The sequence below is a fragment of the Coprinopsis cinerea genome, assembly GCF_000182895.1.
Source record: "Coprinopsis cinerea okayama7#130 chromosome 3 map unlocalized cont3.3, whole genome shotgun sequence".
Lineage (NCBI taxonomy): Eukaryota > Fungi > Basidiomycota > Agaricomycetes > Agaricales > Psathyrellaceae > Coprinopsis > Coprinopsis cinerea.
Window position 1 is genome coordinate 2,728,836 of NW_003307542.1, and position 26,616 is coordinate 2,755,451.

Consider the following 26,616-nt stretch of genomic DNA (forward strand, 5'->3'; position numbering starts at 1 on the left):
CGGGTAATAAGGGCTACATCAAGTGATTGCTGTCGAGATTAACGAATGACTAGGGTAAAAAGAGTGTGGATGCCGCGAACTTTGGGTGCGGAGAAAGATCTAAGTATGACTTGGAACGTGATGAACGATGCGAGGAGAAGAGCTACTACTATCTAGTGATTGAAAATGAAGGATGCGGGATGACTGAGTGAGTGTCCACGGTATGCAGTGAAAATGTTTGAAAGTCGGTGAATGTTGAAGGCTAGTCCATCGTACATCATTAAACGGTGTCTGGTACGGAAAGAAGAAGAATGGGTGAGTGGCGGTGTGGTGCAGGGTAGGGGGTGAAGGAACAGGGATCGTCTACAGGGACGATGTTGGTGTAGGGTTCCAGGTCGGAGTCGGGTCTAGAATCGGGAAGATGGGACGGGTAGCCTCGTGATTGCTTGAAGGGTTGAGGGCTTTTAGCGACCCCCAAGATAGCCTCTTCGCCAATTTGCGCCGGACTGACTCCAGGAGGGAGAAGCAGCCTCGTGTAGGCTTAGCGTAGACGGCAAACTGAGCCGAGTTGAATAATGCTGATTCCATTTCTATTGTCGTAAGTCGATGCTTGATTGTTGGATCGATTCCCAACAATATCACTGATCAGTAACGCATAAAGGCAACACAATGTCGCCCACACAAAGAACAGGAAGAAACATCGAATGGAGAAGTGGTATCCCGTACTCCGACTATGAGGTGGTCTCGTTCTCGGGGATATTGCGATGTTGCTGTTGGTAGTGTTGGACAGCCTTTGCCGATGATTGCCTCGTAACGTTTCCACTACTGCTCCCCGAACTCGAGCCAGGCCTCCATGCACTGGGAGACGAAGACGCACTAGCATGGTACGACTCCATGCTCGTAGGAGGCCTACTCATCGACAACACGCTCTCCCTTCCCTGGCCATACCCGTGCCCCACAGATGACCCACCACCCTGATACGAATCCCTGTTCGTACCCCCGTAGCTTGAATACGCATACCCATGCGCACTAGACCCACTCGGCGAATTCGGCTGAGAATAACTAAACGACCACCTCCTCGAAAGCAGCGAGCCAACCGTCATCGTCCCTGAATCCCTGGACGAATAAAGGCTAGGCGGGTCTAAACTCGTGACGGTCGATCCTGTAGGCGAGACGGGGAACGGGGAGAGAAAAGAACTGTCAATAGGCGTGCTCTGCGTCGGAGTGGGGTTATGGGGACGAACATTGGCCGACACGATCATCTCTTCATCAGAGCCCGAGTCGTCACTCGAGTCGCTGGCGTGGGCGTTGTTGGTGCGACTCCGAGCGGTAGAATCGAGTGCGGGGTTGCTTTCGGCAACGACGACACCCTTTTCTAGCATCGACCCTTGCGAGGCTGAGTCGTCAGACCCTGTTGAAGATGAGCTGCCGGTCGATGTTCGTTTCGACCATAGCCTTTGCAGGCCAAGGTTGAGGATGAAGCTGGTAAGGGTGATGACGACTGCGACGGAGAAGATGACCGCAATGACGATCCCGATGACTACGCGTGGGATTGGTTTGACTTCCAGTGGCTGCAGGAAAGCGATGAGGAGGCCTGAGGTTACCAGTCGTACGATGGCAAGGTAAGTTGAGAAGATGTCCCCTCCACGGCTTTGGTACGGCCTCAGCCAGCAATGCAAGCCAACCAAAATGACCTCGGTGGCGATCAACAGCCCGACCTGAGCTTGCGCAGTGTACTTGGCAAACGCCACGATGATCGACCGAAGCACTGTTGCGGCGAGAAGAGGTGCGAAGAAGTAGGATCGCGGTGGTCTATATTGAGAATAGAGAGGACCATTGGCCGCCAAGCACGAGTTGCCGGGCGTGTAGAGCGCGAACTGGTCGTTTTGTCGAACAAGCCGAACGACGAGGAAGGTCGGATAACCGACGAGTGCCCCAATCGCCAAAAAGCACAGAACGGATAGAAGGACGGTGGCCCAGGAGTCCTTCAGAGTCCATTGGTAGAAAATAAAGAGGAGAAGGGGTCCAAAGGAAATCAACGACTAGAAAAATAGTTAGAAACGGAGCGAAATGATACCAATACACTTACGATGCGAAGAATCCAAGAACGCGCAAAGGCGATATAGTCAAAGCCGGATTCTGGGGTCCTTCCGAGCTTCTTCTCCTTGAACCGTCTCAAAAGAACATTGACTCCATATCCAATGCCAAGGAGGGCAAGAGTAACACCGAAGAGCATTAACGCGCACAAAAACGCAGTCATGAACGCGTTTGCCGTCGAGACGTGCAGCGAATTGACGTAGATCGGGAGGCCGGCGTCCAAAACATTGTCAGAGTCGGGCGTAACGGTTTCGACTTGTCCGTTCAAGGTCTCTGCGCGTTTCGTTAGCGCAGATACCATCCCATTTCCCATCCAAGACAGGTCATCATTGTCGCGTCGGAAGATGGAGCTAATCCCTGCGGAAGAAGATGATGTCGTAACTTCGTTATTGTAAGGGCTAAGCCTCCGGTTGACAAACTGCACGACGGATCCACTGCTTGAGTCAGCGAGCTGACTCCCAGTACGATGCCGCAGCTCGTTGATGGAATTTTGGATGGCCGACGAATCGGAGGTAGGGAAGAGCCCTACTGCCCAAGCGAAGTTGAGAGCAAAAGCGCGATAGACGGATGGGTAGTTGAGGCTAAGAAGTGCGCTGCTCGCGATCGATTGGAACAGGTACATCAGTTCCAAGAAGCGGAAGGGTGCGATGGCGTCAGTGGTGAATAGGGTCAAGAAGACCGACACAATTAGTGTGGCAATCGCGGCTCCACCCGTACCCCACTCGACTGCAGATTGGTGAGCAGACCATCCGTTGGATAGGGTAGCTTGAACGCAAGCCCGGACAATTCCCGTGGAAGGCTCGGTCAGGGTAAGCTGGGCAAAACCCTCTAGATCGGGAATCTTGTAGGCGATGAGGGGGATCATATCTGCGACGTTGAGGGAGTTTGGGAGTACGATAGAGTCGGCGCCGGTGAAGTTGTATGCGGGTAACGGGCAAAGGTCTCCATTGAAAATACTGCAAAGATCGAGAGTGACGTTCACGGGGTTCATCCCATAAACGTTGAGGAAAAGGTTGGCTGTGACGTTGACATTGGATTGCTGCAAAGACGCGTCAGAATGGATCGATTGCGGTGGCAGCTATGTCCCACGCACCACGCTGGCTGCAGAAAGGTTGAAAGATACGGATTGATTTCCAGGGAAATAGGCGACCTCGAAGTGCTGGATAAGAAGAGTTTCTGGCGGATTGCAATAAGTTACGGAAGAAGTGACTGTGGTGGATTAGTTCAGGAGGAACGGTCTGATGTGAGTGTTACACACATAATGAGTCTTCATGAGCGTTAACATAAGTCGTGAACAAGAAAAGGAAAAGGAAGAAACCCCGCAACCAGGCGGGCAAGAAGAACATCGTGACAGCGAGCAAAGGAGGGCGTCAACAATCACAGCGACCTAGCAGGAGCTGAGCTAGATATAAAGCATTTTAGTGGGAATACGTTATGGGATAAAAGCCATTGTACACTGCACCTTCGGCAGGCTACACAAGGTCTATTGTTCTCTTTTCGGAGGTTGTTATGTGTCGGGGTATGTGCGCGTTATCAGGAAGCCCAGATCGCTGGAATGGGGCTATTTGACCGGGCTGAACGCGTCTGTGGGCGGATGGCTGTCTCACTACTCAGCGAGGTGTAGACGAGGGGCGGGGAAGGTGTTCATGGGGAACGTAGAGGTTAATAAAGGCTCGAGACCATAACTAAGCTCTCGTTGATCGGAGTCTGTTGGCGCGCGGGGACCTCTTGCCGCCTGTACGCAACGCGACATTTCACAGCCTCATCCGAGGGCCGCAGCGCGATTTGAGGAACATCATTCGATTCCCATCGATAGTGTGAATAGCAAATCGTGTCCACTTTTGTCATAGCGTCAGTGTATGATTCTTTCTGGGTAACCACGTTCTTGGCCATAAACATACTTGGGATCGTGTTGTGTGCATGGCCGACAAGCTTTCTCGTCCTTGGACACATGTTGTCCTCCTGGAGTATGCTTACCGATGGGTCTCCGATGGAACTTGCATAGGTTACGGACAAATTCCATGCAAGATATCTTGCCGACACTTGCCTGCTTGTTCTACAAAAAGCATAGAGAAGAAGAATTCGGAAATGGGTCATTCTCTGTATTCCGTGCCCTTTAATTGAATGCCATTTCGACTGTCATGAAAGAAGAAGGGAAAGAGGGCTGGGTAAAGGCAAGAATCTGATCCCGCTCGACAGGGGTAGGTTGTTCCCACGAGGGTACAAAACCGGAAGATCCCGTAGTCCGAAGGCAACCGACTTTTTGCGTGGCTGGAAGGCTCTGGTCAACGTTCCCCTCGTCGTCGAAACCATGTTGCTCGCCTCAACCGCTCGCTCAGTCTCCGTGGCCGCTGGCCTCAGCCGCCGTGCGGCCTCCTCCATCGCCACCAAGTACTCCAAGGCTGTCTTCGGTGCTGCATTGGCCAAGTCCCCTGCAACTCTCAACAAGGTCGCTGCTGAACTCGCCAGCGTCTCCAACGCCATTAAGACCCAACCCGAAGTCAGCTCCTTCATTACCAACCCCACTCTTTCTCTCCAGGAGCGCCAGAAGGGCCTCAACACCCTCCTTGTCAAGGTCGAGGGCTCTGGCAAGAAGGAACAACTCACCGACGTCACCAAGAACTTGCTGGCTCTCCTCTCTGAGAACGGTCGTTTGGCAGAGACCGAGGGTGTTATTGAGGGCTTCAACGAGCTCTTGGCTGAGCACAAGGGCGAATTGACCGTCACCGTCACGTCCGCAGCCCCCCTCCCCAAGGACACCCTCACCCGCTTGGAATCCACCCTCAAGCAATCCCAGACTGCTCAGAAGGCCAAGGTCCTCAAAATCACCAACAAGGTAACGTGTCTACCTCGTTTCCCATTCGCAGCTTCTGCTCACTGTCCCTTAGGTTAACCCCTCGGTTCTCGGTGGTTTGATTGTCGACTTTGGTGACAAGACTGTTGACTTGAGCGTGTCGTCACGAGTAACAAAATTGAACAACGTTTTGACGCGTAAGTCTCAGCGCGGTCGTGCCTGTTCTTCACTAATTCCCATTCCCCACAGAATCGGTTTAATACCACGGTCGTTCATATATCCGGTCTTTAATCACTCACGCGAAGTAGTTACCCATTCGTACCTTCCTGCAATAGACGTAGGCGATCATCTTCAACGCTTGCCAGCCCCACACTGTCTACACCATTCCCCGATGATCGTGGACCAGCACCGAAGATGACCGGAGACCATGAGATGAGAGCTGCACTCCTTGCTTCCAGGTTTGCTGTATGCCCAAGTCATGGACCGACCTTCAAACGTATCCTCGTGTCACATCTTCGTTAGTTCCGCCTATCTTCTATTGATTCGAATGCCTGCTTCCTCTAACACCATCGCGTTCGCTGTCCTCGAGAATGCGATTTTATCGTCTCGGTTCCTCGACCGCTTTCAAATGGTGCTGACGGGCATGCTCGTCAGTTCCCCTTGCCTTAGACATGTCTCACGCAAACCCTGAGCTAACCTTCATCAGTTCGCTGGATTTGTTCTACTAATAGCACCCGGCCGTTGGCAGGTATAAATAGGCTTTGAATCCACCATATCTATCCCATTCCAACGGATGTGGCGACGGTATTAGAAGCTCAGACCCCGCTGCACCAACGAAGAGAAGCACCTGTGCTCAAGGAAGTCCGGTTACAGACCAGGTATCTCAATGATTGTATAATCTAGGAAGAAACCATGCTTATAATGCCGTCCAAGGACAATTCGAACTGCCGTATCTTGGACAACTTCATCCACCATGTCGTCGACGTTGCAATTGGTCAAAGCCCCCTTGCTTGTCTTGGCCGCGTCGGTCATACACTTTGCCACTACCCCACCTCACCCTCCCGCTGCGCCTACAGAGCAAGTCAAGTCCAACTTTCTGGAAGACTTCCTGCGCGTTTCGTCACCGCGGGGGATTGTCCACGTTCGTGTATCTTCTGTGCCCGTTCCTCTGCGTCCCTATTGACCTCGCTACCATAGTTCTCCCTCTGGGCGGGCGCCCTCGTAGAAGTCGCCTCCATATTTCTCATGACCTATCCTCCGCCCCCTAAATCACTCCTCTATCCATTATCCCAATTGCTGCGCACCGAGAACCCCAGAGGCATACGGGTAACCATTCCCTTCCTCCTGGGTGTATTTCTATCGTGTTCAGGCGCGTATCTGCGCTGGGCATGCTACCGCGCCCTAGGACGATTCTTCACATTCGAGATGAGCTTGAAGAAAGACCACCGCCTGATCAAAGACGGGCCATATTCCTTCGTCCGGCATCCTGGATACCTCGCCATCCTAGTCACGATTACCGGAGGGTTCTTAACTTTTGCTTCGCCCGTGAGTCTATTCGCCTTTTTTGTGTTTTTAGAGTTGGCGAGGTTGTGATCCGCTGTGAGATTTGAATACATTCGAGCCATTCATTCAAGTTATTCCTATACTCGATGCTGACTCCTGGTTCTCTTCTCTTAGGGCTCGTGGATTTGGGAATCAGGGTTTCTGAAGACTAGATTTGGCAAGCCGTTGTTTGTGGTGCTGTCCATGGTTCCGTTGGTTATTACCGCAAGCTTGATTGATCGTTTGCCGAGGGAGGACGAGGTGTTGCATAATGCGTTTGGAGAAGAGTGGGAGTTGTGGGCGAAGGAAGTTCCGTACAAGTTGTTACCATACATTTGGTAGTTTTCACCATTCTGTCATCCACTTTCGTAGTTAGGAGATCTCTAGTCCAGCTTGGCATGTTCTCGAGTCAGTTACACCTGGGAGAAGTGTGTATCTGCAATGTTGAACGCCGAGAGCCGGTCGGGAATCGAAATGTGACTTGTATCACGCCCACAAACTTAATTGCCACTGTTGTGAACCCCTGAGGAAAAGAAATTCTTTCTTTCATCGCGACGCCGAACTTTTACCAGATGTGTTTAGATCCTGAAGTAACGAGCTCCTCGTCCACTGAAGACCCAGCGCGGTCTCCGTCGGTCAAACTGGATAGTATCGTATTGGAGCCAAAAGGACGACACACAGCCACAGTGTTCTGGCTACATGTGAGTTGGATCTACCAGGAATGCCTTTCTTTTCAATTCTCTCTGCCTGTCTATCCGCATGCAAACGCACCGATTGTAAGCTCAAACTTACAGTTACACTTTACTGATGAAGGTTGTTTTTGTTGCGTAGGGACTGGGGGATACTGGCCGAGGGATGGTATTCGGCGCGAAATGGGTTCAGCAAAAGCTCGGGGTGGATGGCGAAGGGATCAAGTTTGTCCTCCCTCATGCGTGAGTACTAGTGTTCGACGGGGATGTCCAGCCGGGTGCCTCGAGAACATTGCTGATTGATTTTCGTGTCCTTTGCATAGTCCTGTGGGCATTGTCACGGGAAACAGAAACGCTCGAATGAACACCTGGTAAGCTTAGAGTGATACCAAAGGCTGTAAAACCGGGGGTTGACTCATATCCCTACTTTCCGGACCACGAACGCCCCCTCCCATTTCCAACAACCCACACCCTGTGCCCGTTCTTCGCGCGTACGACGCACGCTGCGCACCCCACGTAGGTTCGATTGTTACTCCTTCGACATCGAGAATCGCGCAGAAGACGAAGAAGGGCTTTACAGATCCGCCAAATGGATAAACACACTGATTGATATCGAGGAGCGCGAGTGTAAGATCCCGTCTCATCGGATCATCGTTGGAGGATTCAGTCAGGGAGGGGCGGTCGCTTGGATGACTGGGTTGACTACCAAGAGGAAGCTGGCGGGGCTGTTCATCTTGAGTAGTTATGTTCCCTTGAGGAGGAAGGTTGAAGAGGTGGGTGGGCTCTCCGTCAGGGTTAATCGAGGAGCTGCTGACACCAGGATGCATTACGGACTTGCGCCATAGTTTGCCTCGCCTATCTCAAAGACGCTGCCGATATGGTGGGGCCACGGAACCCACGACGCCCAAGTCCAGTACGAGTTCAGCATGTACTCTGCCCAGAAGGTGGCTTCGGATGTGGGCATCGAGTTTGTCAGATCGAAGGAGCCTCTCACTCCTCAGGATGCGAAGGAGGATAAAGAGAAGGTCAGGCTGAGGTTTGCCTCTTACGAGGAGTTGGGACACTGGTTCGACGATCAAGAGTTGAATGATCTGGCGGTGTGGATGAAGACAGTGCTGTCAGGCTCTGATTAAGTGCCGGGAAAATCAGAAACTTTGCATGACTCCCTGATATCCCGTCTGCGAATCACGGACAGTCAAGCCGAGTGTTTCCCCTGCGCAAACGGCCCTCGTGCACCTGCACTACTTCTGGAAACTCAGCTCGCAGCCTCCAGGTTGCGCGTTCGGGAGCGAAATGTGTTTCATGCAAAATGTAAGCGCAATATGACCGATCTGAAGCGGCTGCGAGTATACATTCCTCGACGATACTAAGACCGTTTTCTGAGTGGATCTTACCTTTAAGAGAGATTATGCTTGGACCAGCGGATGGGTGCTTCCGCTCCTGTCTCACACTGTGTATTCCAGGCGGACAACTTCAACGCCCTATATTTATACCGCAGCTCAATGCTGACAGCGTTTAACCCGTTAAACACTCGGGCGCGTATACTGCTCACATTGGACGCTATTTCAACCACGGAAAGACCTTGAAGTAAAGTCAACAAAACTCGAAGACTCGATCGGAAGTCCGGATCCTTTGTCCACCAACGATCATACTGCGACACAAACCAGCGGAATGGAAGGTATCCTCCATATTACCCGACATTCTCGGTTTAACTCATCCACTGGACCAATCACCTTGGAGTTCACAAAAGTTATAAAAGCTGGGGGGCGACAGTAATTTTCCCCAGTCGCATTCATTTGCACTACTCACCCTCAGTCAGTCTTTTCTCGATCAAATGGATTCCTTCACCAAGTTCTCTACCGATATCCCTACCTCTCAAGAGACTGGAGGTAATAACGGTGGCGGCGCGTACTGCGTTATTGCTTGATCTTTCCGTCCGGCCACAGGGCACGGTTGGTTCCTGTGGGTGTTCATTCCGGCTCACGCATGCTTTCTGTCCAGCCTTTCTGACACCTGTCTTGCAGAGACTGTGATCCCCTGAGGACAGTGCACTATCAGCATCGACAGCCATTGCATATGTTCTCCCTCCCTCCCTCTGTGTGGTTGGCATCGGCGTTCTTATCAGAAAATCCAAATCCGTAATTCCCTGGTCGCGACTGGGTTGTATTATTCGTATTTATAGTTAGGTAGTGAGGCAATGCCATGGCACTTAAAGTTGGTGAGAATGCTGGCTGGGGGCAGTGAGCACTGAGACACGGGCAATCGATGCCGTGTGCTGAGTTTGATACATCACACAGTACACACTTGAAACTCAGACGACAGGCCGACCGGCGGCTGGTCGACAGACGTTTAATAAAAGCCTCGGCATCGGCATCTACCCATCCGAGGTTGTCGCGCAATGATGTCAGGCTTTGTTCTTGCGAGAACGATGCTTCCATCGTATCGAGTGAAGCGCCATCCTGAGGTTGCCGATGATGCCAGCCAAGAACGATACGCTCCAACCGGTTTGTGAGCAACACTCTCCATTTTTACTCATGCTGCGGCGGACTAACCACACTAACGTCATTCCATTCGACTTTAGGCTTTAGGGAAAGAAGTTTCTGTGTGAGCCCATTCTCTTTAAAGAAAAAGGTAATGGGTCGACCTTGGGAAGCACCGTGCTTCTTATTCCCAGCTGCTGAAACTGTCGACACGTCGTCGCCCTCGTTCGTCACTGGCCTGAGTACGACAAAAGAGGCGTAACTGCCCATCCCCCACTACATTTAACCGCCTAGGGCTGTTGTTGTGATTGCCCAATCTACCACGACTAATATTAGTGGAGTTGTCTGCAACGGAATCTGATCGTGACCAACTTGGGGTACCATTATAGCCTGGTCGAATCCTGAACAGCCCTGCTACCAACCTTCCCCTCACCGTCGTCTTACTATACCCCACCATGAAGTCCCTCCTACTCCCCTTCCTCTGGATATCACTCGCCCTCGCAGTGGATCCTATAACCGTACCTCTCGCACGTCGGTCTCGAACGCACTACGGAATCGAACACTATGCATCAGTCGCCCAAAGTTTAAGAGCGAAATATAATGTTGGCTCATCCTCTGGCAGAAGAAGGGCCGTCGAGGACATCCCTATGATCAACCAGGTAGGTTATTAGCCTTATCTCTCGTCCAGCAGCACGGTGTCTGAGGGGTTGGTTATCAATAGCATTCAGACGCCAGCTATCTAGGGGAGGTCTTGATAGGCACGCCGTGAGTGTTCTCTTCTCTGCCTGCGGGCTGCGGAGCTACCGAGGGCTACACGTTGCCCTTGTGACGACATGATTGGCATTTAGGAAATCGCCTATTTTTAGCTCCTCCCCCAGTTTCCTTCCATATGCAACAGTGCACTTATAATTTCGACTAGTCCTCAGGCATTCGAGGTTGTCCTTGATACCGGGTCCGCGGATCTTTGGGTCGCGGATATCGCCTGTGCCACTTGTACCGGAATTCCACTGTTTGATCCTGCACGGTCCTCCACTGTCCAACAAAGCGCCGCTGGGACTACTATCCGCTATGGGTCGGGTGCAGTTGCGGGCTCTATCAATAGAGACACTGTGAGGCTGGGTAACTTCACAGTGGAAAGGCAAACATTCCGTGAGTTTCTACCAGACCTGACTCCGAGTCGTCCTAACCCAAGTTGTTTAGTGGCCGCTGATCAGCTATCAAGTACATTACTAGACGGAGGGGTATCTGGGATTCTAGGTCTCGCTTTCGAAACCATAGCAAGCACACGTGCCACGCCATTCTGGCAGAACTTGTTAGAGAACAATCAACTTTCAAGTCCAGAAATGTCGTTCTGGCTGACGCGATTCCTGAATGTGTCAATTGCCCGGGAGGCTGAACCTGGAGGAATCTTCACCCTGGGAGGAAGGAACACTTCTCTGTACAGCGGAGAAATTGAATTCCTCGACCTTCCCGTGTCGTTCCCTTCTTTCTGGCTGCTCCCTGTTCGGCGTGCGTGTACCTGTGCTCTGGATTTCAGTTTATACTGACTGGGTTGTAGGAATCACCGTCCAAGGAAGATCAGTGCCAATCTCCACCGGGTCTGCATCGTTAGCTGCAATCGATACTGGTACCACGTTGATTGGCGGACCTTCCGGTGATGTCGAAGCCATTTGGGCGGCAGTACCTGGTTCACGGAGGTCCATAGGCAACGAGGGCTTCTGGTACTATCGTAAGTCCCACACACTCCTTTACCATCTCTCGTCACTGACCCTAGCGGGTTCATCTGTTCAGCCTGCAGAACCGAGATCAACATCACACTCAACTTTGGAGGAAAGTCGTGGAGCATCTCCCCGGATGACATGAACCTTGGCCAAACATCTTTTGGAAGCTCCCTCTGCCTAGGTGCCATCTTCGACTTGGGCCTTGGAAGCAACATCCCTGAAAACTCTCAGAACCCTGGATGGGTTATCGGTGATACTTTCCTTGTAAGTAGGATCTCCGTTTTCACTATTGTCTTCCATCATCGTTTTACTCGTTCCTCATCATCTGTTTCGCGTCTCGAACCTTTGTAGAAGAACGTATATTCCGTATTCCGCGCGGACCCTCCATCAATTGGATTCGCCGAACTGTCAACGTTGGCAGGTGGTTCAGGTGAGTATTCTGTTCGATGTCAGGTTCTTCACTTTCGATGCTGAACAGGCTCGACCTCGGCGGGACCACCTTTTATTCGATAGGGACAGCACCTGGAATTTTCAATGAAAACACGCCCTCTAGGGATAGCGGCGCTTCCCATCTAGGTTTGTCTTCTACCTGATTTAACACTCGTTCGTCATGTACTGATGCTGCAGTGTAGTAGCACAGGCATCTAGGATATCCCTGATCTCGTTATACCTCTTGATTATCCTCTGTTACCTGTAATTTCCTCGACTTAGTCTCATTTCGAACATTTAGTTACCGACCCTTCCATCACGACGGACTCTATAACCAGAGCCATTGTATTTATATGACGATCTCTACCAATGTATTGCATACATCTCGAGTTCTTCCGCTGTTAGACGTGCTGAGATCGATTTACTGTATATTGCACCAACCTTCCTATCTAACGAATCCATCAAGACCAAGGCAACAAATGAGAACGTCCACTGATTCCGTCAATACATTTGAAACATCCGAGCGACAGTGCGATTGTTCAAGATACGTTCAAAAGTCCGTTCCAGAAATCCCCGGGCAGACCAAAATTGACCGTAGCCTTAATTAATAAATACGATACGAAGCACAAGTATTTCAGAAGCGCGAGCACTAGGAACCGTCATAGAAGATGTGCTAGCTAGAGTCCGGTCTACGGAGGGCAGTGCCACTCGAGGCGAGGCGAGGCGAGGCGAGTGGAGATTATTAGGGTATCGGATACCACTAGGCGATTAACACCATCCACGGAGGTTGGGGAGGTGCGAAGGGAGTAACTTAGAGAGGGGGGACGCAAGAACCTCCATCCAGGGAGATAACATAGCCGCGTGCGCAGGAACCTAGATTTTTCATCCCATGAGCCTTCAGGAAAGAACGAAAAGTAGAATTACTCACCGATCTGGCACGACCCGTTGCTGCAGCGGACATCGTTGACGAATGGGATCGCACTGCAATCCCGGCCACCATCTGGGCTGGGAGAGCCATCGTTGGAGTAGGTGACACACCCTCCACAAGACCTGGTCGAAGCATCAGTGAAAACCATCCGATAGGAGATGCTGGAAAGGAGAACTCACTCGAGGTCGGATCGGATGTCGACACAGTTGAAGCTGACGACTTTGGAGCCGCGGTAGACTGGGCAGGCTCGTTCGCCAGCCTTGCAGTTGGACCTGGGGGTCCAGTGACGCTTGGGGATGCCACTGGGGATAGGGAGGGACGGGGCTGAAGGGGCTTCGGTTAATTTGGAATTATGGCATAGAAAAAAGTATACGCACGGCAAGCACCGTTGGAGCCTTGAGTGGCGGTCTTCGAAGGAGCGTACAGCCCTGGTTTTGCGGAGCATTGGCTCATAGAGGTGGAAGCAGGGTTCGAGTAAGGGGTTTGGTTGGGACACCTGAATGCGTGATGTTAGAATACATTTCGATAGCGGTGGACGACTCGATCCGACGTACATCTGGCAATTGACGTTTCCTCCATGGGCCTATGACGAAACAGAGACCGTCAGGAAATTCAAGGGTGCAGGATTGAAGCTAAATGGACTCACAAGGAACCAGCCGGCGGGACATTCGCAGCATCCAGTAGCCTTGTGGATGTTGTTGAAGTATCCTGCGGGGCAGAGGGGGCAGTTGGCGACGCCACCAGTTGAGTAGCGGCCTGGAGAGCATTGCTGGGGCGTGTGCATAGCGCTACTGGGACACATGAAACCAGGCGGGCAGCTCAGACAACCTGTGGCACCAGAAGAGGAGACGTAGGTTCCAGGGCTGCAAGGCAACTCCTGTGTCATTCCGCGAGAGGGAATGTAGTAGCCAGGTCGAGCTTGTTGACAATTCCTGAATCCATATTCTACGAGCCCAAGTCAGTAGCCGTCCGGGAATAAATAAATCAAGGAGCGTACCCTTGGTGTAGGATCCAGCAGGGCACGGTGTACACGGGGAATTTCCTGACGAGGAGTACGTTCCGGGCGCGCATCGGTTATTGTTTCGACGATGTAGATCATTCTGAGAGTTGTGGGATAGAGCTGGGATGGTAAAGAGTGTGAGGGAAAGGAGAACAGCGAGCTTGGAGGAAACCATCGCTGAAAAAGAAAGGAAAGGAGAGACTGGGAAGTAGGGTAGAATGAAGCAACGAAGAAACGAAGAACTCGACACCGAACCTGATGGAAAGGCAGGGTCGTTCTTATAACACCTTGTGCTGATATGATCGCCTTTAGGACCTACAGCGGGTCAAATTGCAAGCCAATTTCGTTTTCCCATGTATACAATCACCGAGAACGTGCCGATCTCTTGAAAAAAATTCAGGGGCATTGGAATCACAATTAGTGTTGCGGACGAGGACCGCGTGCGAGGTCCATCTTTGTCCATCTTTAGTGGAGCAAACGCCGATCAGTCGCCAGAAAAGGGTATTGACCATACCGTATCGCGCAAAGTTGGACCGCCGGAGCCGACGCCTGGTCCTCTCGGTGATTGAATTATGTACGACTGAGGCGGAAGAAAACATCGAGCGGTCAACGGTTTTTACAGTGGCGGGGCCTTGTGTGCTTTAAGGGCCAACATCGTCCGCGATCCCAATGGGGACGCCGCACGAAATTGCTCACAGGCGTCAGCTTTCTGATGTCGGTCCTGTGCGCCTTTGAAAAGGGCCGCCTAAACATCGCGCTTTCGCAACATGTGGAGGCTTGAAACCACGGTCTCATCCTAGAAAGGGTGTCAAGATAGGCATCTGTGGACTTGAACGGCATTAAAGGCACGCACGCGAGTCGACCAACGACATAGCCCCTCGAGCCGCCTGAAAGCGTAGGTCGGAGCTCAGGAGACCCGAGTGGTGCTCCATCCTCGCTAGCTTGCTGATACCTATCAATTCGAAGGTGAATGGATAAAAAGCGAGTTACCTTGATACGGTATGGTAGAGTCCCCTTCACCATGTTCTTGCGCAGTTACCCTCTTCTCTTGCTCTCCGTCGCATTCGCCCTTCCGCAAGGGCCAGGCCCCATCCCACCTCCGGGTGTATGTCATCTTTTGAAGTCTTCACTATAGATTACTGATAGAAGAACGTCAGTTATTCTGTTGCCCGCCTTACGGCCCAGATGGGCGTCCTTTGGTGAATCAGCTTCAAGGCCCGTTTGCGATCTACTGCAGGTGGGTAGGGCCGGCCAAGAACTGTTGGACATGATTCCTCCGAGAATTCTGACGACAAATGACACTCGCACAACCCCCACAGCTACGGAGATGGCGTACAATGCCTTTATGTGGGTCACCGCAGCGTTGCTGTCTCGAGTCCTTCATTAACAGCCGTCCAGAACCCTGATACAGGAAGCCTCGGTAACCAGCCAGGTTGCCCAAAGAAAGCGCCTGCTAACCCCCACCCGCCGACCTGCCCCATCTGAGCCTACAGCGGTCGAGATTTGGCGCCGGGTTTTGCGCTCAATACTAGGTCGATTCAGCCCCTGAGTGAATGTCGAGTAGAATAGCCAACGCACCTTATCAGAATAGCCATCGCAGTCTTCTGTGAAGCTTATGCATTGCCATACTTTTTACTGTTTTCTATTGTCGTCACGGTTGTCCTAGAACGATGGCAAAGGGTGTCGGTCAAGCTGGGGATTTGACTGCCCCTAACCACAGGTGACTTGGGTTAGGGTCGCTTGTCCCGGCTGCGTCCCAGCTTGGGTCTGACCCTCTCAAGAGATTCGCCTACCTTGATACAGCAAAAGATTGGAACGAAGAGTATGTTTTAAATGTTCCCTCGAAATAAAATTCTCAAAATTGAGATTTTCAGCTTTGCCTGGGAGCGATGGCGGTCCAATCACTTACGACGCTGCCCGCTTGGCCGTCTTCGTCAGTCCGCAAAGACTTGACGCCGACCCAGCAATCTTCGTTATTGTCCACTGTCTCCAACTCCCTCTCTAATGCGATCTCAATCACTACCACGACTAAGAATGCGAAGTCATCGACTGGAAAAACCACCAAGGCGACAGACAGTCTGGCGACCTCAACGATAACCTTTCTCCGATCGTACCTGCTCGATCAGGCTTTTCAAAAGTTACAGGCAGCTATCTGGGTGACGGAAGATGAAAAATCGCCTTCGGAGAAAGCTATTCATGCCAAAGTCTTGAAGCTGACAGAGCGTCTGGCTGAAGAAGGCGGCTTGGACGACCTCAAAATCCTCACGGATCTGGCCATTGTCTACGCACGATCATCGCCATCCAAGCTTCGCCATATCTTCAACCTGTGTGCCTTGAACAGCCCAAATGTCGTGACAGAAGTCGAAACAGCACTCGTACCGAGTTTCACAGCCATCCTGCAATCGACTCAAGGACTGTACAACCAACGAAAGGCAGCTGAAGTGATCTACTGCTTCATGGTAGCTTGCTCAGGGGCCTCCAAAATCCCAGGAATTCCCGACGCACCTCTCTTAGCTCCATTTATCAAGCACGTACCCTTCATCACCGCCCTGTCAAACCTGTATCTCCCTGGCCTCAGTTCTACCGCCTGGTCGTACGGCGGGACGCGCGCCCTGCTTTCAGCCATCTCGGCTGTGGGTACCACAGCTGAAGTTGACCCAACGGAATGGACCACTATTTGGGTGAAGACCAAACTCACCCTCATCGACAGCTTCCACCTACTCTTCAAACAATCTCTCGCCAACCTCACCCAAGCTAATGGACCGCAACAACTAGCAGAGCAAGCCGAAACTATCTTTTCAGCTATTTTCGCCATGTTGGAAACGTCCACTAACGGCTCTGACGAGTCGACATCGTCAGGAGCGACACCTCCGACCCCGTTCCTCAATTTGACGCTATTGCAGGATTATCAGCGTAGCCATGATCTGACGCAGCTCCTCACCGGGGCACTCAGCAAGGCGCAAGAAAGGGATGCTCGCTTGGATATCCTGGAGAGCACCTTGGTGGAACACGGCTCTTATTCCAAGGAGCCGGGTGCCCTCACCATCCTCCTTCACGGTTCAGGCCTTCAGAGACCAGCGCCTTCGAAGTCCGTCGATGCTAAAGGAAAAGGACCAACGACAACTGAAGTCCCGTCGACTACGTCCTACTCAGCAGAAATCGATGATGTCGAGCTCGTTTCAAAAACCTCTCAGATCCTCGACCTTCTCCCAGACCTTTCAACTCAATACGTCGGCAAGCTACTGAAGCATCCCGCTTACGACGGTAATGTCGAACGAGTAATCGAGGCTTTGCTCGAAGGAAGCGCTCCGGATGAAGCTACTCTGGATTCACAACGGCAGCAACCAGTCCAAAGACAGGCCTCTCCAGTCCCAGAGAGACGAAATATATTCGACGACGAAGCTGTCGACTTTAGTTCAGTACGATTCGGGAAGAAGGCTGAAGAGTGAGTGTATGCGATCTATCATATATCAGTCGTATTCTGACATGACTCCTAGTGCGGCAACCCTGCTCGCCAAACCTGACCAAGGCGCCCGCGAAAGGATGAAGGCAGACATCCTCCGGCGGGTTGAAATTATGGACATGGAATCCGACGAAGAGGAAGAAGGTGAAGAAGAAGATGGGGCCAAGCCCAAACCCAAGATCGTGGCATTCGAGGAGGATGACGATATCGAGGAGCCTGTGCGGGTGCCTGGGGCAGGCGACCTGGAGGATCCGGAAGGGGAGAGCGAGTCGGATGGAGAGCCGGGTGCAGAGGGAACCCCTGGCGAGGTCGATCCAGAGTATCTGATCGAGCAAGCCTATGTGGCGGACCCATCTGCCTTTGCTAGAGATGCGGCGACGCGTCGAAGCAAGGCTCGAGCTGAGCTTATCCAAAAGACGGGTTGGTCTCACGAGCAGATTGAAGGATGGGCAATTGTTTTGGAACGAAATGTAAGTTCTCCTTGCCTATGTGGTGATGATACGTATGCTGACCATCTCTTATAGCCGAAGAAGAAGGACAAGATTTTACTCAAGCACGAGTTCAGAGGAAACGTGGCAGGTCCCCTGGAACCTCAATCATCGTCGGAACCTGGAAGAGGGGGACATCACCGTGGCAGAGGGCGCGGTGGTCGTGGTGGAGGGAGAGGTGGCAGGGGCGGTGGAGGTGGAGGGCAGGGTGGAGGTCAAGGCGAAGGGTCTGGTAGTCGAGGGAACGCTCGAGGGCGTGCTTGGAAGGATAGAAACAAAGCAACTCGCGCGAACCACGACCGTAAGCGAGGACATGACAAGAAGATGGCTAGGGCTGGCGGTCCGTCTTAGCCTTGACGGGGTTGACACTGGTCGAGCGTTGGTGATCTGTGCTTATTGATTCTCGGACACATCTCACTTGTCGGTCGGATTTCCGTTACATCGTCCGAGTCGCCGGGCGTAGTACAGTATACCGCATGAATCCTTGGTGCCTCGTGACATCTTTCCAGACATTAAACAAACAGGTGCTCTATACTTCAGGGTATTAGACGTTGCAGACGGTACCAGTAGGGACCTCAACGAAGTCCCTGAAGATCTCAATCGAGCGGATACGGGTGACCGAATCAGCGGTGGGAGGTCCCTGCGACCAGCACTCTTGACCGTTGCTCCATGCATTCCAGAGCCATGGGCCTGCAATTTCTGGGACCTGGATGCAAACACGTCAGCTAACGTTTTGCTTACAGTAGGCCGTCGAACTCTTACGTTGTCGGTCAGCATGGTCTTGAACTGACCGTCGATGTAGAATCGAGTGGCATCTGCGGACCACTGGTTGAAGGAGGTTTAGTACTGAATGGAGAGAAGAGTCACGGGTAGAACGGGGCTTACGTCAATTCGGTACTCTGAAATGCATTTTCATTCAGTTCACACTCTCTCGGTAATCGGAAAGAAGACCTTACCATGGAAATCGGCTCGGGGGTCGAAGGTGAACGGGACAATATCGCTAGTTTTTTGACCGCCCTCAACCAACGCCTAGACAAATGTCCTCGTTGGCCGCTGTCTCGAAGTGATTCAAGGTCTCGAAAACATACCTGGTTGGTGGCCCAAATACCCTTTGGAACGCATGGGGCATCGGTATCGATCGTACTTGTCAAAATCTCCCAGTCGACCTCGTTAAACCTATTGGCTATTTCAACAGCGCGTTTCGGATGAGTACAATAAGCGTGGAATGCGAGAACGTGGGCGTACCATAGAGGAAATTACCCTCGCATACGCCAGGGGTTGTGCTTGACTTGAGGTATGTTCGGACAGAACCATACTTGAAGCTATAAGTTGTGCCAATCTCGGCGGAGACGACCTTGGCGTTTCCACCGGGGTGCGCAGAGACTTTCAGTTCGAGTGCTCCGTTGCCGAGCTTCACGTTGTTGGGAGTGAAGGTGTGGGTGAGGGGACCTGGGTCAATGTAGACATCCCAGTTGCTGGTGTAGAAGCTGTTGGCACTGTAGAGAGATCAGGTTCAGTAAAACAATCAACCGAGAGGGGAGATGACATACACCAAGAACTGTTGGGTGTTATCTCCTTCCTGGGCATTGGAGAAGTCGATAAAGGTGCGAGTCCTGAATCCACCTGTCATGTTGGAGACGACGTAGGTGTCACAACTGGCCTGGCGGTTAAGAAGTTCCTTTCCCTCTGACGCCATTAGGAGCGAGAGGAGAACGGAGGCAGCCGTGATGAAGCGCATCGTGGATAATGGTGCGGGACGTCTAGAGAAGCTGGAGACCCTGGAAGATGGGATGGTTTATGCTGAAGAAGTCGGGCACCCTTTTATATTCCAGCGAGTCGTGCCATCTCCATTTCTTCCGCCACGAGATCAGAGCTTGGGCGAGTGCAGGACGAGATATTCTCCGTAAAAGCCACGCCGGATTACACGATCAGGTACCCTGGCGACGTGAGGTGCGAGCGCGTCGCACGTCCCTCTGTAGAGCACTTAAATGTTTGGAACGGCTGGGAATATCCGAGTCATCCGCTGCGCAAGAGGGAACGGCGGCCTAAGGTGAGGCGATAAGTTACGCCTCTGGACTGTGGTAGGACGGGCAGCCGCGAACCGAGGCTTCAGTCCAGACATACCGACACTGATTGTGGAGCAAGGTTAGGTAAAGGTGGTCCTTTCCCTCGTTTCGAACCATTGCAACGGTCTCAAAGGAATCCATACAATCAAGCCGGTAAGCCGCTGGACAACACATATGGATCACCTTTCCCCTGAGAAACTGCCAGTGAGCGCTGGTGTAGCCTTCTTCTTCAGGTGCTGGGATATGTGAGTCGCTGTGGCATTGCGTTGGGGGAGGCTGATACCATATCGTCTAACGCGTTCAACGTAGTTGGCGCTCAGTGGGCCCAGACGCCTTCCGGCAATGAGCGAATATAAAAGCACACGCTCCTGATCGTTTGACCCCGAGGCTTTCGGAAACATCCTTCCTGGACTCAGTGTTTGAGATATAAAACCCCAGCCACCCATCGTCCAAGCTGCTTATCTCTTTATAATCTAAAAAACGGCGTTGGCAGAAGAGGCAGCCAGCTCCGCCACTTCCAGGTACCGCTGGCAACCATGCACCAAACAGTTCCACTCCCCCTGTCCCACGGAACTTAGATCGATATTGTTGACCGCAGTCACCAGTGTCACGGTGTCTCTTAGCACGCGAAAAGACGGATAGTGACAAATTAACGGTTTCCGGATGATGGCTTGTCGAAAGACAACGGCTGAAGGGCAGCGGAATGTAAGGGAAGGAGTTTCTTCCTTGACACCAGGCTTACTTTCATAAAAGCTACCTCCAACCTTATTCAATTTGGGAGTGCCTCCTCTAATAACCTAAATAGGACTTCGGTTCCGGCTTTAGTTTTCTTTTGCCACCTTCATTGTGCTTGGTTTGAAGACCGATTCTGCGCCACTCCAACCTCTGTGAACAAGCTCTCATATTCTCTGTACTTCCTAAATAGAAACAAGCCTCACTCCTACCTTCTCGTTGATAGTCACCTGGAAAACGGAGCAACAACCCTGCGTTCGTGAAGTTAGCGCCCGTGCCAAAGCGCCGAAGGTTCAGAAATAAACAAGGTTCCCACGAACACCAACAGGGGCTCACACCCGATACTTTCGGAATGTTCTTCTTGCGCCTGTGCTGTCACTTCTCGCCAATAACTAAAAGAGCGCGCTTCGCCGCAGAGCCTGCTACTACGGAGCTACGCCCATATCCACTTCCTTTTAACTCGCTTTTCTGCGTTCGGGTTAAGCGTATTGGAGCACAGGTAACATTTTATTACATCGTACGCTTCCCGGGATATTACAGGGACATGTCAAGTGAACCTACACAACATAAATCTGACATTTTACAAAAGCTCATCCTATAACTACTTGTCAAGCATCCAACTTACGTCCTTACAAAATGGCAATCCCTGGATATCTTTCCAATTCTGGAACCAGTCCGCTAACTTCTTCGCGTTCCGTCTGTTTAACCGGACGACGACCGACAGAATCCAGATACGAACCTCGGGTATTTGCGAGAGTCGAGACACCATTCTAGAGTGTGCCAGTAGGATTCCTCTCAAAAGTGCCTCGACAACCTATCTTGCCCGTGTTCGACCCTTGAGAATCGCGGATTCTGCACGCGCCTAATTTCTAAAAGCGCACTGCCTGTTCAACTGAATGACCTCCCTCGGTCTCGATCCACGGAAATCGGCAAGACAGGAGACAAGAGTCGCCCAGTCTTGTCTCGTGAACCAGACTCTAGTCGGAGAAAATATTCGTTCTCCTCGCCAAGTCTGAATCCTTGTGGACAATCACCGCAGCCCGCTCACAGCGCCGGCCCGTGATATGGGTTCTCGAAGACGAGGGTGTTCAGCGACGGTCGATAGGGGACCGTGGTCCGTCACCCCACCAGAGATGAAGATGCTCCAAGCCATCCTTCCAGCCGGTAGCTCATCGAAAATCTGGCCGGGGTTCACTGTCGAAAACATTGAAGGCGAGGAACACCTCGTTCTTTGGTATGTAAAGCTTGATGATACCGACAGAGGTCGGAGTCTCGGAGACAATAGGCGTGTGAGGGCGACGTGTCGTGTGCGCTACTAAAGCTATCCTCGTGCAGAGAAGACCGCCTGGGATGAGTAGCCATAGATCATCGTTGAGGTTGGGAACACGAGCAGGCCGACGAGCGGGGAGCAGCATTTGTCCTGAATAAATAACTGCTGAGCCATCAGTAGAAGCAAGCAGTTAACCGCGGACAAGTCCGACCAAACTTGGGAAGGCGCAGAAGTAAATGCAAGCCATACACATACGCAATTGAATGGCAAGTAGGATGAACACGAAAACATTATGTGCATGGTTGTAGCTGGACAGTATTTACACCAAGATCGCTTTACACCAAACGACTATGCAAGCTGAATGCAGGTGGTGTATCAAGGGGCGTCATACGAAAAGCGGACCGAATTGGTGGACGGTAGTTGGATGCTAGACCAACGCAAGGGAAGCGGCAAGATCACAGCTACCTGACTCGGAGTGGGTCACAGCCACTTTACACTTTCGTGGGAGAACTGAGCGCCAAGACCCTGTGGCAGCTCTATTGAAGACCTACTATTACTACAGGGTAGTAGCAGGAATCTTACCTGCCCTTGCACGTTGCTTGCACAATTCCAGTCGTTCAAAAAGGCAAAGTAAGTAGGACTGTCTCAAATCCTTCTTCTTCTAACGCGTAATTTCAGTCCAATGACTTCCGGGTGTTCATTTCAAACATTGGGCAATGCAAACGGATGACAATACCCTGGCCCCATTGATTGCACATCGCGGTCGCTCACCACTTGACATCAGACATGTCGCTGCTCAATGTTACGCTGCCCATGTCCAACCCTCGAGCCGATACAAGTCGAGCGAGGAAGATTGACCAAGAAGGAACCAGCGACGAGACCGCAACTATCTCCTACCGGTGTCGAGGTTGTACCGCCAGGCAAACTCACCGGGCGGAAGGGTATGGCGCCTGAAAACTTCCGTTGACGATGCTTGGAAGACAACAATGACGACCTTCAGCGCAAATGAATCTATTTTTGTCTGTTGCCTGGTGTGAAAGGGCGCATTGTCGCTGCACAGGTGATCCAGCAGTGTCTGGTTGCGCAACTGGAACCTTGTGCGCCATGCCCAGCGATAACCCGAATTTTGTCGGTGTTGTGGCCTCATCTTTCGTGTTCAACCAATGTAGGGCGACCATGTACATGCTGGGCGGTTATTGTGGCAAGACACTGCCAATAGGCATGGTCTCGAGCGTCATCGAAAGGGTCAGCTTGTTCTCAAAAAGGGATCGGAGGACAGACTCCATGCGTGTCCTTAACTCTGTTCGACTTTATCTACCGCAACATTCCACTTCCGGGTAAATGGACAGCACTGGCGCCCAGGCTACCAGACCATTCACTGTGTCGGCAACGAAGGGAACCTTCGCCAAGAATAGAATGATTTGCGGTGGTCCCTACAAAAACCAGGTGCCGCAGATGTCCTAATCCTCGCGCCGAGTTGCAATGCGGACGACTATCCTCCTCATACTGCTCTTCTACGCGAGGCAGACATTGCAACAGCCCGAAATTGTTGCAATACCCAGAGAGTGCAGTGAGTCATTGACATTAGCGCCTCATTTTCTGTAATGGCCTGATAATTTCTCCCCGAAAGCACCTCGCGAATTCTGCGTACACGGAGCGCGCTGCTGTACTAGCCAATGTCAGCCATGCGCACCGACTGTCTGTCCCATTCCCGAAACCCCTACCTGCCCCACCCCAAGTTGTCCCACAGTAACATGTCCAACACCGGATCCCTGCCCCCTCACTCCTACATGCCCACCACCCGACCCTCCTGTATGTCCGTCACCAACTTGCCCAGACTCTTCAGCCTGTCCTTCGTGTCCCCCGACGTCCCCGTACCCATATCCAGACGAGTGTCCGTCAGCAACCTGCCCCACCTGTCCCTCAACGTGTCCAGATCCAGAGACACCCACGTGCCCAACCTGTCCAACATGCACTGAGTGCCCTTCGACGTCGTGTCCTGCTTACCCTACGCCCAGTTGCCCCTCACCTGGCGACACCTGTCCCCCGTGCGATGGGCTGTACAACAACATTACCGTGACCGTAACATCTACAGCCACGGAGTATGTACCGACTACGATCTTCGTGACGAACTGCACCACCATCCTCCCAGAGGCGACAGTGACTGTGACCAATTTCTCCACGATCACTGTCCCTGTTGTAACAACCATTACAGTTCCTGTCCCAGGAGAGAATGGCACTATCACGATCACTCTACCTCCCGAGACCGTTACCATAAATGGAACAGTTACTATCACCGCACCTCCGGAAACGTCTATCATCACCGTAACTGAACCTGGTCTTCCACCAAGTACAGTGACCGTTACACTTCCAGACGATGACGAGCCTGTTACTGTCACGACAACCGTATTCCCCGGAAGCGTACCGTTTACTGTGACGGAAACTCTAGTTGTGACCTCGACAGAAACAGCAATCGTATCGGTTCCAACCACAGAAATCACGACCGTGACAGTCACGGAGCCGGCACCACCCACCACGCCCGATGAACCTCCTGTTGGCCCTCCGACGACACCTGACGAACCACCCGCCACGCCCGATGAACCTCCTGTGGAACCTCCTACGATACCTGTCGAACCACCTGTCGAGCCGCCCACCACGCCCGATGAACCGCCTACCACGCCCGGCGAACCACCTGCCGAGCCACAGACCACGCCGCCCGATGAACCGCCTGTGGAACCACCTACCACACCGGACGAACCGCCGGCAGAGCCGCCCACTGCACCAGACGAACCTCCCGTGGAGCCACCGACCACCCCAGATGAGCCTCCTGCAGACCTACCTACCACTCCAGACGGACCTCCTGCAGAACCACCCACCATGCCAGGTGACCCACCGACAGAGCCTCCTGTACCCCCTGTTACCCCGCCAGACGTACCGCCTGACACCCCTCCAACACTAGCCCCGCCGGAAATTCTACCTGCTACTCCAGACGTTCCGCCTACCGCACCGGTCGATGATCTGGCGCCGCCTGCAACAGCACCTGACGCATCACCATCCCCTCCTGCAGTTCCTCCTGTTCCTCCAGCGGTGTCACCCGAGACGCTTGTGCCCGCTCCCGACGCTCCTCCTGCAACACCGCCGCCTGTACCTCCTGTTCCTCCAGCCACTGAAGCCCCCGAGCCATCGGTGGTTGTCTCGACGGTTACTCGCTCCGCTCCTTCTTTGGCAGCGACTGCGCCGATCCCTGGTGTTTTGATCCAAGATGGTACCGCCATTTTGGATTACAGTAGGCTTCGTCGAGGTGATCGGCCATTGTCCGGGGACTTGCAGAGGAGGAGAGAAGAGGCCGTTGACCAGGTACGTTTTGAGTGAATCCTATCTTTGCCCGCTAACTCCAAGTCCGATGTGCCCTAGTTGTTCAACAACTATTGCAGAGGATTCCAGGCTCGCGGCAAGACCGACACCGATGAGCTGACCTTTGCCGGGGATGAGTCAGTCAAAGATACCAATCGAAGGGCCGCAGGATGTACTATCCAACAATGCCAAGACGCTGGTCTCAACATGTCTTGCAACCAGGTAAGAGGCGCTCTAAACCTAATACTCCGGCACAGGGGCTTATCGTCCACAGTATCCATTCGCTATCACAGCCGAAGGAGGAGCGGATGCGGTCATTGCTTGTGTGGACAACCTGTGAGAAACCCTTCCTCCTGCTCTGTTGCTATCTTCGAGATTCACCAGCGTTACAGAGCCCAAAGTATCCAGGGTGCCTACCTGTCAGGTCTCAGGAAGCAGCTTGGCCTCAGATCCGGAACCAAATTCACCTTCTCCCTCTCTGGCTTCGACTGTTCATCTGTCGGAGGATCAAACGCTACCAGGCGGTCTTTGCCAGACATTGGAATTGGACGATCCGCCCTCGCTCCTCGCAACCTCCTCAAGCGTGATCTGACTGTGGGCACGACTGAAGTACAGCGTACGTTCCCTTTCCATCGTCCTCCAGCATATGTCTAAACCGGAACCTTAGAACAAGCGTGGGCTCCGTTCAACGAATGGGAAAGCGAAAACGTTGTGATCAACCCCATTGGCGACCTTGCTGCAGGAACATATCAACTGACAGCCCAGGTCGACGAGGGGTCAATCAATGGGGCTCGCGTGGTTGACAACGAAGGCCAACAATTCAACGCGTACGTTGCTATCATCTCTCCTCAATCGCCTCTCATGACACCTTCCCAATAGAACGGATATGCAGACCTTTAGTGGCCAGAATACGTCCTTAACGGTGGAGCTCGCCTATGATGGCCTCGGAATGAGCTTCCTGCTCGATACGCGACTCACCCTCCTGCAGGTCACTTCTGAACTTCGAGCCGGAAGCGCCTTGTCTTTGAAAATGGGATCCTCCACCGGCTTCCTTACCCTGGCCTCTATTCTAGTCACCGCTGCACTTCTAGTCTGATGGGCTCATTCCGTTTGTACTTGTATTTGTGACGACTTTACGAGTGTACCTTAAGAACTTTCTCTTCTCATGGCCTCTCGCATCTTGGAAGCGGACTGCTTGGGATATTTTTACCTCCTGGATTTCGGACGCCTCGGACGCTAGCGAATGGGTGTCTTTATACTCTGTGACTATTCAATACAACTCACTTAGTTATTTCGGGAGTTCGCAAATGCAGGATACAAAGCGTTGCTCGGCCATGACGGGCAGTCTATTGAAGTCTAATGCGACTCCCGCGACCAAGTTTCGAGTGGCGTTGGTTGGTTTACAGCGAGATTAGACGGGGAGCGGTCCAGGATCCATCTAAGGCGGAGAGTCACCAAGACTTCCTGTTTCTGGTGATCGAAAGCAGCATCTGACGCTGGGAAAGTGCTTTATGATTGACTCGGCGACCAAGAAAAGGCATTGGCAATCAGCGGGTCGCCGTGATGCAAAGCCCGAGCCTGATT

The 26,616-nt window shown here is 52.4% G+C and overlaps 10 protein-coding genes across 10 annotated transcripts; 7 read left to right on the forward strand and 3 right to left on the reverse strand.

Moving 5' to 3' along the window:
* Positions 1-710: 710 nt before the first annotated feature.
* CC1G_03277 (integral to membrane protein) lies at positions 711-3,349 on the reverse strand (the record flags this gene model as incomplete). The annotated part of the gene is made up of 5 exons (XM_001830688.2): positions 711-953; positions 1,224-2,021; positions 2,069-3,115; positions 3,170-3,235; positions 3,335-3,349. The coding sequence occupies 5 exons, from the start codon at positions 3,347-3,349 to the stop codon at positions 711-713; spliced, it is 2,169 nt and encodes a 722-aa protein (XP_001830740.2).
* A 1,025-nt stretch (positions 3,350-4,374) lies between these two features.
* On the forward strand, positions 4,375-5,240 carry CC1G_03278 (ATP synthase subunit 5). Its single transcript, XM_001830689.2, has 3 exons — positions 4,375-4,912; positions 4,965-5,067; positions 5,120-5,240. Exons 1-3 carry the CDS (start codon positions 4,388-4,390, stop codon positions 5,128-5,130), a joined length of 639 nt encoding a protein of 212 aa, XP_001830741.1. The 5' UTR covers positions 4,375-4,387; the 3' UTR covers positions 5,131-5,240.
* A 603-nt stretch (positions 5,241-5,843) lies between these two features.
* CC1G_03279 (hypothetical protein) lies at positions 5,844-6,754 on the forward strand (the record flags this gene model as incomplete). Its single annotated transcript, XM_001830690.1, has 3 exons — positions 5,844-6,011; positions 6,068-6,415; positions 6,548-6,754. 3 exons carry the CDS (start codon positions 5,844-5,846, stop codon positions 6,752-6,754), a joined length of 723 nt encoding a protein of 240 aa, XP_001830742.1.
* A 513-nt stretch (positions 6,755-7,267) lies between these two features.
* On the forward strand, positions 7,268-8,234 carry CC1G_03280 (acyl-protein thioesterase 1; the record flags this gene model as incomplete). Its single annotated transcript, XM_001830691.2, has 4 exons — positions 7,268-7,344; positions 7,425-7,472; positions 7,622-7,874; positions 7,947-8,234. 4 exons carry the CDS (start codon positions 7,268-7,270, stop codon positions 8,232-8,234), a joined length of 666 nt encoding a protein of 221 aa, XP_001830743.2.
* Positions 8,235-10,036: 1,802 nt separating this feature from the next.
* CC1G_03281 (aspartyl protease) lies at positions 10,037-11,999 on the forward strand (the record flags this gene model as incomplete). The annotated part of the gene is made up of 9 exons (XM_001830692.2): positions 10,037-10,240; positions 10,303-10,346; positions 10,501-10,730; positions 10,782-11,090; positions 11,140-11,310; positions 11,373-11,566; positions 11,654-11,732; positions 11,816-11,878; positions 11,935-11,999. The coding sequence occupies 9 exons, from the start codon at positions 10,037-10,039 to the stop codon at positions 11,997-11,999; spliced, it is 1,359 nt and encodes a 452-aa protein (XP_001830744.2).
* A 543-nt stretch (positions 12,000-12,542) lies between these two features.
* CC1G_03282 (hypothetical protein) lies at positions 12,543-13,834 on the reverse strand (the record flags this gene model as incomplete). The annotated part of the gene is made up of 7 exons (XM_001830693.1): positions 12,543-12,604; positions 12,660-12,781; positions 12,839-12,983; positions 13,037-13,155; positions 13,214-13,242; positions 13,306-13,604; positions 13,657-13,834. 7 exons carry the CDS (start codon positions 13,832-13,834, stop codon positions 12,543-12,545), a joined length of 954 nt encoding a protein of 317 aa, XP_001830745.1.
* Positions 13,835-15,548: 1,714 nt separating this feature from the next.
* Positions 15,549-17,961, forward strand: CC1G_03283 (hypothetical protein; the record flags this gene model as incomplete). Its single annotated transcript, XM_001830694.1, has 3 exons — positions 15,549-17,104; positions 17,157-17,592; positions 17,647-17,961. The coding sequence occupies 3 exons, from the start codon at positions 15,549-15,551 to the stop codon at positions 17,959-17,961; spliced, it is 2,307 nt and encodes a 768-aa protein (XP_001830746.1).
* A 193-nt stretch (positions 17,962-18,154) lies between these two features.
* CC1G_03284 (hypothetical protein) lies at positions 18,155-19,348 on the reverse strand (the record flags this gene model as incomplete). The annotated part of the gene is made up of 7 exons (XM_001830695.1): positions 18,155-18,316; positions 18,373-18,435; positions 18,496-18,509; positions 18,567-18,639; positions 18,699-18,793; positions 18,856-19,106; positions 19,161-19,348. 7 exons carry the CDS (start codon positions 19,346-19,348, stop codon positions 18,155-18,157), a joined length of 846 nt encoding a protein of 281 aa, XP_001830747.1.
* Positions 19,349-21,472: 2,124 nt separating this feature from the next.
* On the forward strand, positions 21,473-22,632 carry CC1G_14254 (hypothetical protein; the record flags this gene model as incomplete). The annotated part of the gene is made up of 4 exons (XM_002911677.1): positions 21,473-21,642; positions 21,856-21,948; positions 22,241-22,308; positions 22,463-22,632. 4 exons carry the CDS (start codon positions 21,473-21,475, stop codon positions 22,630-22,632), a joined length of 501 nt encoding a protein of 166 aa, XP_002911723.1.
* A 731-nt stretch (positions 22,633-23,363) lies between these two features.
* On the forward strand, positions 23,364-26,128 carry CC1G_03285 (hypothetical protein; the record flags this gene model as incomplete). The annotated part of the gene is made up of 7 exons (XM_001830696.2): positions 23,364-23,641; positions 23,697-25,035; positions 25,093-25,254; positions 25,307-25,368; positions 25,425-25,648; positions 25,700-25,859; positions 25,912-26,128. The coding sequence occupies 7 exons, from the start codon at positions 23,364-23,366 to the stop codon at positions 26,126-26,128; spliced, it is 2,442 nt and encodes an 813-aa protein (XP_001830748.2).
* Between the last annotated feature and the right edge of the window lie 488 nt (positions 26,129-26,616).

What these genes read in the sequence shown, in the direction of transcription:
- CC1G_03278 (XM_001830689.2), top strand. Translation starts at nt 4,388, where the DNA reads ATGTTGCTCGCCTCAACCGCTCGCTCAGTCTCCGTGGCCGCTGGCCTC. An exon ending in TCCTCAAAATCACCAACAAG is followed by an intron (nt 4,913 to 4,964) that starts GTAACGTGTCTA and finishes ACTGTCCCTTAG; the next exon opens with GTTAACCCCTCGGTTCTCGG.